The following is a 9879-nucleotide window of genomic DNA, read 5'->3' as shown; positions in this document are numbered from 1 at the left end:
TTAAAACCACATTTCCATGTGGTAGTGTACATGTTTCCAGGCTGCTCTCTCCGTTTGTCTCACCTTCTCCTTACCCACCCTCCGTGACCACGTCCGTAAGTCTGCCCTCTATGTCTGCATCTCCATTGCTGCCTTGCAAATAGATTCATCAGTACCATCTTTCTAGATTCCATGTATATGTGTTAATCTATGATATTATATTGTAAAGCAGTTTTACTTCAGTTAAAAGTAAATAAATTTTTTAAAAAACCCACCACATTTTGAAGCAGAGGAACAGAAACAGGCATTGGCTCTTGAACTGGATGTCAAGAGAGGTTGGCCTCCATTTTGTGGAAATGGAGCCCTGGTATCGCAGGGTGGAGATGAGACAGGGATGAGTATTAAATAACAGAAAAACACCAGGGGAGATGCGTTCCTTTATTCTTCAGACCACAACGCAGCTTTGATGGGTGCTCTGCAAAGCTTGTAGATGGTCCTGTTAGGTATCATTCTCAGAGACCAGGGTAATGAAGGAGGCTCTGGGTGGCAGAGCCGGCCACGCCCCTCTCCTCCACCTTGGAGATGCAAATCCACCCCTTGCATCTGAAGAACCCAAGCCTCAGCTCCCCTCACCATCTCTTGCCCAGTTGGGCCCAGAAGCCATCTGCCGAGGGTCCTGGTCCGTCTGCCCTGCACCTACGGCTCCCCTGCCAGAGCCTCAATGGACACAGTGACCCTCACAGAGCCACAGCCGGACTTCAAGTCCCACTCCTGACTGGCATTGATGGGGAGTCCCGGAGAGCCCGAGCTCTGCCTGGGGGACAGCTGGACGTTCAGCCAGCGACACCGGCCCTCGTCACAAGCCAGCACCACGGTTCCCTCGGGATTGCTGTAGGTGCACCGGCTCCTGGCCGCCCTTTCCTCCGCAACCAGATCCCAGGCGCCCCCCGGCTCCCTGTCCTCAGGCCCTGGGGCCTGGAAGCCCAGGTGGTCCCGGGTGATGGGGCACACCAACTGTTCTTCCCTCAGCGCGGGCACCACCTGGCCCTTGAGGTAGGCAGGGCCGGCACAGTAGGTCTGGATGTTGAAGAGCCGGTCGCTGTACTGATGCAGCCAGCTAAAGAGATAGGCCAGGTGGCAGTCACACTGCCAGGGGTTCCCATACAAGGCCAGGTTGAACAGGTTGTAGTTGGTGTCGAAGATGCCGTCGGGGAGCGTGGTCAGGAGATTCCTGGAGAGGCTGAGCAGCTCGAGGTTGGACAGGTTCTGGAAGAGGGCGGGGTGCAGGACCGTCAGGTTGTTGCTGCTCAGATAGAGCTTGACCAGCCCCTTGAGGCCTCTGAACACACCGGCCGGCAGATGGGTGAGGGCGTTGTGCGAGAGCGTGAGGGACCCGAGCCTGGTCAGGTTGGCAAAAGCTGCCTCAGGGACGGTCTCCAGCTGATTGTGGGACAGGGACAGGCTGACCAGGCCGGGGGACTGGGCAAAGAGGCCGGCAGGCAGCGTCTGCAGCACATTGCCCTGCAGGCTCAGGAAGGTCAGGTTGTGCAGGGCCGAGAAGACAGACCCAGGCAGGTGACCGATGGCATTGCGCTGCAGCCACAGCTTCTCCAGGCAGGAGAGCTGCGCGAACACTTCTGGGGGCAGCTCGGAGATGGAGTTTCCGTCCAGGAAGAGTTCCTGCAGGCTGCCCAGATGGCTGAAGAGCCCCCGGGGCAGACATGCCAGCTGATTGTTGCTTAGCCTCAGGGTCTGCAGGCGGCCGAGGGGGTGGAAGAGCTCCTCGGGCAGGTAGGCCAGGAGGTTCTGTGCCAGGTTGAGGGTCTTCAGACGTCTCAGAGGCTGGAAAAGCCTCTGGGGCAGGGTCTGGAGCCGGTTGCCCTGCAGCTGGAGGGACTCCAGGCGATCCATGTGCTGGAAGAGGCCCTCGGGCAGAGCCTCCAGCATGTTGAAGTTGAGGGTGAACTTGCCCAGCGAGATCAGGTTGGAGAAGATGTCGGCGCTGAGGTTGGAGAAGTTCCCCCCGGTGATCTCCAGGTCCTGGAGCCCCGGCAGGCCCCCGAAGGCATCCGGCCTGAAGTGGCACACCTGGGTGTTGAGGAAGACTACCTTGGTCAGGTTGGGGCTGCCGCTGAAGGCCCTGGCGCCCACCACGGTGAATGAGGTCTCCACGAAGATGATGTCTGTGGCATGTGGTGGGATGTCTAGTGGGATGGAGGCAAGCCCCTCGTCCGAGCAGAACACCTCCCGGATGAAGCAGTCACAACCCTGGGGGCAGGGCAGGGTGGGCCTGGCCAGGAGCAGGAGGCAGGCCCAGCGCAGCCAGACTCCGGGAGGCATCTCCTACACCCAAGTGGGAAGGAAAAACAGAAGCAGCACCTTCATCGAGGGCAGGCAGCCCAGTGACCAACACACCCGTCAGAGAGCCAGGAAGGAACTTGCTTATGTTTCTGATAGCTGTTCTCATAGTGCCTCATAGCAGCCTTGCAAGGTCAGTAGGACCACAGTTCTAACCTCCCAACAGCAAGGCTGTCACCTGTATGTTAGTGTCAGGACCTAGACCCTGGTCTCCTGGACTAGCCATGTTCTTTCCAGATTGGAGGGAAGAGGTGGAAAGTGAAAATGAAGTCATTTAGTTGTGTCCAACTCTTTGTGACCCCATAGACTATAATCTATCAGGCTCCTCTGACCAGGGGATTTTCCAGGCAAGAATGCTGGAGTGGGTTGCCATTTCCTTCTCCAGGGGATCTTCCCGACCCAAGGGTCGAACCCGGGTCTCCTGCATTGCAGGCAGATACTTTACCATCTGAGCCACCAGTGAAAAGGAAAGAGATGGGAACAAGACCAAAAGGCATGGAAGAAGGGTATGAAAGGAGACCATGTGTACTGCGGAATTTTTAAGATAATACGTAAGATATGGACAGATTATTCCTGAGTTGGAAATTTTTAAACCATAACTCTTCCTGAGCTTCCAAACCTCAGCACATTCCAGAACCTAATTATGAGGAGTTCTTCCCATCAGCTCTTTGCATTGCTGAGGCTGAGAGCGGCCACCGGGATATGATGGGCTCTTATCTTGAAATGAGTCTGTGTTCTCCTCAACACTGCTGTCAAAATGTTCCCCTCCCCTCACCAGCACCTTGGAGTCCACAAAACTTTCCAACACTGTATGGACAAGAAGGACCCAGAGGCACATATTCTGTAGACCCATAGGTTTTTGTTTGGGGGTTTGCTTTAAATAAGGGGAGGCAACCAAGTTTATAGTACACTAAATATAAAATTTTTTGAATGCTGGTATCCATTCACAGGTCACAAATTGGTGACACAGCTTACAAGCATATTTCCCTTGCCATTCGATTTTTTTTTTTTTAATGTGTGAACCACTAGTTGGCATATAGACACTGAGAAATAGCACATTAAGTGTTTCCAGATTTCAGTATGCCTTAGGGGCACTGGGCTCACATTCTCACATGACAAGACCAACGGGAGCTTAATTGCCCCATCTTGAGGTTTGCACCACCAGGTCATTATTGCTCCCACCCGCATCAACATTTAGGTGGCATATAGTGGTTCAAGTTCTATTCATTGGAATCCCAGTTCATTCCAGTGTTCTAGCTATGTGACCTTGGATGTGAGTTTCAACTTCCTTATCTGTAAATTGAGGATAATAACCATGTGCTAACTATGTTGGGATAATTGGAGGATTAAATGAGTAAATATAGGTAAAGGTTTTAGGAGAGCATCTGAAAGTGTGAGAATTAATAAGCTGTGTTACCTATTGTTAAAGGGTACAAACCACCATCATTACCGAAAAGATTATTTGAACACCAAAAAAAGGAGGAATAACAAAATGCCCTTTGGATAGAATATACTTAGCTTTAAAGACAGAAAGAAGGAAAGGAAGGAAAAAAGAGAAAACTCTCACACTATATAAATCATAATTTTTTCAATTTACCTGTCCTCAGGCAAGAGCTCAGTTGGCTCCATTTTGGGAGCTTTGGCCCCAAGCACACTTTGCTGACTGCCTCTCCGCTGCCCTCTGCTGGCTGCCTTCTCCATCACAAGATGCAGCTTGGGCCAGAGGGCTCCGCAAGCAAACACAGTGCTTTCAAAAGCCCCGAGACCTCTTCCCATTCACACACTCAATAACCCTCAGTTTTCCCAGGAATTTTTCTGCCTAATCAATAGAGAAGGAACAATTTCTCCCCGAGAAAGCACATAACTTCCTGGAGGCTGCTATGTAAGCCACAGGACGTGGATTTTACACAGTGGTGGGAAGGTCTCTAATAGTGATGGCACCAGCCTGCCATGCAGGACGTACTAGGGAAAGGGACAAGCCTCCTGGTCCTAACCCCCTCCCCACCGCCCCCCACTGCTAGACCAGAGTTACAGGGCTCAGCTTTAGCCTGAGACTTTATCTTCTCGAGATTGGATGCACAGAATACAAATAAGAAGCAGAGGGCCTGGCTAAAGAAGGATGGGGTAGCTATGGTCCCCTCCACTCACTCACTCATATCTGCCACCTGGGCTGCCCCTAGACTCCTACACAAACCCCTGGGGATCCTGACAGAAGGCTTCCCTGACCCCAGGAAGGGGGAGCCTTGCCATGTGTTTCTCTGTCTTAGCACCAAGCATGGTCCTCTGAAGGATGGGTTCTCACAGCTGTCTTTTTGGGAAAAGATAGAGTCATTGCTATCTAGGGTAGAGGCATCGTTCTATGCTCAGCATCCAGTACGGTGTTGACTCACGGTGGGCTTGGCTAGAGTTTCTTGAACCAACCCCTCCACAGTTGGGATGAGCAGTGTTTGGGGCAGAACTGCCTCTCCCTGGAATGGTTCCAACCTGGAGAGAATGACCACAGCCAGGCATGAACATGGCCTTGAGCCCTCCTCCCTACACCCCTGCCAACCAGAGGGTAAGAGAGGAGCAATTCTTGTCTGTAACGTGCTGTGATGTTATCAACACGCCGGGCCTCTTCCAGCTAACCCCTTCAGTCTTTGGCTTTCAAAGGGCAGTTTCCAGGAGAAATCCCTTTAGGATGGACACGAAGTCCCCAGGGACCATCTGGCCAGCCTCATCAAGAGAACAAGGCCAGCTTCCCAGGGGTCCACAGTGGGCCCTGGGTTAGAACTGAGATCTGGTCTCCCTAATCGCTCCTGCTGGAACAGCTGCAACCAAAGCAGGAGGTGCCCGTGAATGAGGGGTCGTGGGGAGACTGTGCCCCGCCTACCCCACTCCATGCCTCTAACTTCTAACCCACTGTAACTTGGAAATAATACCCTTTATAATTTTCCAAAAGAGCACATAACTAGAGAATTTAGGACTTGAGTCAAAACTACGGCATCAGAGGCACAGCAAATCAAGTGTAAACAAATCAGCTTAGGCTCAGGCAGTGGTGGGTGGGGGAGGTGGGGGCAGCGTCTCTGATACAGGGGGCTGAACTGAGGGGCAAATCCCACCTGCCAGCTCCTAGAGCTCTCATCATGATCCTCGGCCGATGGAGACATTCCCAGAACAGGGAAACCGGGGCTCCCAGAGCTAGAGCGACTGGGAGCTATAGCTAAGATGTGCGGGCCAGGACTTGTCCCCATGGCCTGAGCTTTCAGCCAGGTGCTTGCAGCGACACCATAAGGCTCCTGGAACGGGCAGACCCCTCCTCACGTTTCCGAGACCCACAGTGAACATAAACAAGAGACCCGGCCTACTGCCTGGTCCCTCCTCTTCCCACCTAACTCTCTCCGGTACTATGAGTAGAGAACCCACAGTTGCCCCAGCACCCCACAAGCCTACGGGCATGCACTTCCATGACAAGAGTCGGCTTAGGGAAGATCAAGCTGGGATGTGCCCCACATAAGCCCTGGGTCCTGGGTCCCTGCAGCAGGGTTTCATATGGGGACACAGCCTCTGGTTGGGCATGTTTCTTTGATCTCACAAACTTCTCACTCTTTGGGGTGCTATGGTAAGAGGAGAGCCAGAACAGGGCCTCTAAAGTTTCAGGGCAAGATCCTCTTGCCCCAGTCTATTGGGGCTGGAAGAAGTGGAGGATACTCCTCACAGTGAGAACACTGATGTTTCCCAAACACTGATGATCCACTCCCAGCCCAAGACTCACTCTCACATCGCTCTAGAATGGCTAAGAGTTTGTGCTCTAATGTCAGACAGTTTGGGTTCAAATCTTATCTCCAGCCCTTATTAGCTGTGTGGCCTTGGCTGAATTACTTTAACTCTCTGTGCTTCAATTTCTTTATCTTCAAAATAGCAAACTTTAACACTACCTTCCTCATGGGTTCTGAGGATTGAGTAAGAAAATGCACTGAAAGCTCCCAACCCAGAGCCCGGCACAAGGAGGACTCTCAGCTCCAGGAGCCCAGGCCAGCCCCAGCTCTGGGCTGAAGAAGCCACAGGAGTCAGCTAAGGAGAAACGGATGGGATCATCCGAGCGCCTCTGGCAGACCCAAGAGAGGCCTCTTTAAGCACTTTCTGGCTCTTTCCTCCCAGCCAATGGACACAGGCCAGTGTTTTGTCCTTGGCGTAGTAGAGCTCAGGTTCTGATGGCTCTGGCCAGGATGCCCTGGACTTGAGCCCCTTCCCCAAACCACCCTTGAGAGCAGGTCACCAAGGACTTAGGAGACGGGGTCCTGCCTAGGTACCTCGGAGGCTGACACCAGAGGAGACAGTGGGGCAGCAGCTGGAAGATTCCAGCTTGTCACCTACAAACCACCTCTGCATTGCGCAGAGAGCAGCAAGATGCCCGCAAAAATGTTCCATGCTTTCAGCAAGCCACAGAAGCCTGGCTTTTTGAGGGTGGGGGAGGTAACTGGTTGCAAATGGACTCTTTCCTCTTCTCAAATTGCGTTTGTGTTGGTGCATTTCTGTGTCATCCACCACAGAGCCCACCCTCGCTCCTTCCAGAGGGTGACGGGAGCTCAGAGCCCAGCCCGAAAGCCCCAGGGACTGGCCCCTTGACTGGGGTATCAACATCAGAGTCTATCTCACCAACATGGTTGGATTTTGCCCTTGGGCTCCAGTACATCTGGGGGCAAGAAGAAGGGCTTTCAAGGTTCCTCTGGAGCCCCTGACTGCCTCACCCAGGTTCCGGGGACTCCATTCTCCTTTGCTCTCAACCAGAGAAATAAGTCAAGTGGCTGAGGCTGGGGGACCAGGGCTGGGCTCCTGCCTCAGGCCCCTCCCCACCAACCAACCCCGCCCCCCACGCCCCAACACACACAGTGAAGTAATCCTTCGGAATCCCAGTTTCCATAATTGTAAATGGAGAACAGTCATGAAAATAAAACCCACATTACATACTGTTAGGCTGTTGTGGCAATTAAATGAGATAATTGGCCATGGGTTTGTGATACTCTGATATAATAAATATATATTTGGTCTTCCTCTTGGTTCCTGGCGCAGAGCTCCAGAAACCTTTGGAATATCCTGAGTAATAAGAGAGGAACGTCTTTGCTATTCATAATAAGACCCTTCCACCCACACCGGAGGCTAAGTTAACGAAGTGACTCAGTGGCTTCAGATTATACACAAAAATATTTGCAGGGGTTATCTGCAAATAACAGAATTAATTATCTGACGAACAGAATTAATTGCAGGGATTCTCATTTTTCCCTTTTGCTTAATCATATATTTTCAACTTTTAAAAATAATAAACAGGCATCACTGTTGTCGTAAGGTTGAATATTATTAAAAAATTCATGTAAAACATGAAGCATGGTTCCAAGCACACAATAGGTGCTTCCTTGATTCCTTTCCTTCCTTGCAATTACATTGCAGAGACTCAAAGAAACTTGTCTATCTACCGTGTCATAGCTTCTTTTTTTTTATTTTTAAAAATTGAAGTATAGTTAATTTACAGTGTTGTGCCAGTCTCTACTGTACCGCAAAGTGGTTCAGTCAGACATGTATAGACATTCTTTTTTGTATATTCTGTTCCATTTTAGTTTCTTGAAGAGAACGAACATTCTGAAGTAAGAGCAGGTTGTGAACCTGGCACTTCCCTTTCCCCAAATGCCCCCATGGGCCCCACCTCTGGTCCTTGATTACATAGTCCCCTCCACTTTAGAAGGCCCATCCTGACCTTCCCCTATTGCTACCTGTCCCTATTCTCCACATCCTCTGGGCCAGCATACGTCACATTTCCCCTGGGAAGACTTCCTTGAATGCATCTCCTTTGGCTCCCCCGGGAACATGTCTTCTGTTGACCACATGGGTCCTTCTGCTCTGCCTTCTAGTCAGCTGCACCCCCTGACTAGGAGCCTCTGGGGTGGGGGTGGAGGGCAGAGGTCTTGAGATCGCAATATCCCTTACCCGGCCATGCACCCCAGCACCTGACTCAGAGTTGAGCATAGATAGGTGCTCAGGCCCTGGGTGCCAAATGGAACTGAATGTACTTGTGGCTCTCGTGAGCCTGTATCTAGGGTCTTAGTCTTCATCCTGCTTCAGGGATTGGGGCTCTATTGGCGCTGCACCCTGGGTGCAAATTTTGATACCACTACCTACTGGCTGTGTTGGATTGGGCAGTTCATGCCATTTCTCTAAGCCTCAATTTCCCAATGCCTGGTTATAACCCATCCCTTAGTATTAAAATTAGCACTCAGTTGGATGATAAATATGCTAAATTAGATGGTAAATAATAAAGAACTTAATATAGTGTGGGGTATATAATAAATGTTTGACCAAAAGGTAGCCTCATGCATGTTTTATTTCATTATCATCCAAACTAGGACACTTCTGAGAATAAAAGAGGAGCTATTGATAATAAAGGGCTTCCCTGATGACTCAGTGGTAAAGAATCCACCTGTGATGGCGGAGACATGAGTTTGATCCCTGGGTCAGGAAGATCCCCTGGAGAAGGAAATAGTGACCCACTCCAGTATTCTTGCCTGAGAAATCCCAAGGACAGAGGAACCTGTCGGGCTACAGTCCCTGGGGTCACAAAAGAGTTGGATACAACTTAGTGACTTTGTTGTTGTTGTTCCGTCACTAAGTCGTGTCTGACTGTTTATGCCAGGACGACTGGCATAAACAAGGGTGGTGTCAGGCGAATTGGGACATATGGTCACACTACTTATCCTTCCTGGGAGCTCTCTGAGCACAGGGACCAGATCACCTTCGTCTCAGACTCCCCCACCACAACCTGCCTCCAGTCCCAGCCCAGCACGACCCTGGCTGGGAAGCCCTCAAGGACTTCCCCCACCCTGGCACAGAGGTGCAGCCTGCCTGGTGTCAGGGATATGCTCTGAAATCTGAGACAAGTGACCAGCCCACCTCCCGCCCCTGAGCTGGGGCCCCAGATTCCTCCCATGCCCCCATGGCCCCAGTAGTCTTGTAGTGACCGTACCGTGAGGGGCTGACAGGTGGGGACCAGCTGCCCTGGCTCTTCCTCTGGAGCAGAAGGGCCTCTGGGTTGGTCAGTGGTCAGCACGAACCCAGCAGCCCTGGTGCTGATCAAAGTTCCAGGCAGAGGTTCCTCCCCTCACGTGGCCTGAGCATTCCTGGAATGTCATCAGCGTCACAGGACAGCAGGAGAGAGTCTAGGCAAGGCCTCTAAAGATTACAAAATGACCCTGAACTCTTCCCATGGACAGATCCCCATTGGGGCCAAAATCCAGCCAAGGTTACGGTTTGGCACTTTTAGGACCCCAAGGGCATCCACCAGGTCCTAGGTTCCCAGTAGGCTGCTCTGGGATGATCACTGGGATCAGAGGTTAAAACTTATATCCCTTCCTGTGCAAGTCAGGCTGACCACAGCTGGACAGCCAGCCACAGGCCCCTGCAGACCCTCAGTGCCAGGAGAAATCCCAAGAGGGCTGCAGGTTTGCCGTCCTTCTGTAGTTGTTTATTGACTGCTTGCGTTTCTAAACCCCTTCTGAGTTAAAAGGGGGAAGT

General features: G+C 51.6%; 1 protein-coding gene across 1 annotated transcript; it reads right to left on the bottom strand.

Annotated features, from left to right (window-relative positions):
• Nucleotides 1-398: 398 nt before the first annotated feature.
• On the bottom strand, nucleotides 399-9439 carry CPN2 (carboxypeptidase N subunit 2). Its single transcript, XM_020881725.2, has 2 exons — nucleotides 9332-9439; nucleotides 399-2322 (listed from the first exon to the last, which is right to left on the bottom strand). Exon 2 carries the CDS (start codon nucleotides 2317-2319, stop codon nucleotides 676-678), a length of 1644 nt encoding a protein of 547 aa, XP_020737384.1. The 5' UTR covers nucleotides 2320-2322; nucleotides 9332-9439; the 3' UTR covers nucleotides 399-675.
• Nucleotides 9440-9879: the final 440 nt, after the last annotated feature.

The sequence above is a fragment of the Odocoileus virginianus genome, chromosome 4, assembly GCF_023699985.2.
Source record: "Odocoileus virginianus isolate 20LAN1187 ecotype Illinois chromosome 4, Ovbor_1.2, whole genome shotgun sequence".
Classification (NCBI taxonomy): Eukaryota; Metazoa; Chordata; class Mammalia; order Artiodactyla; family Cervidae; genus Odocoileus; species Odocoileus virginianus.
The sequence above is the reverse complement of the archived record's forward strand: the minus strand, read 5'-3'. Positions and strand labels throughout refer to the sequence as shown.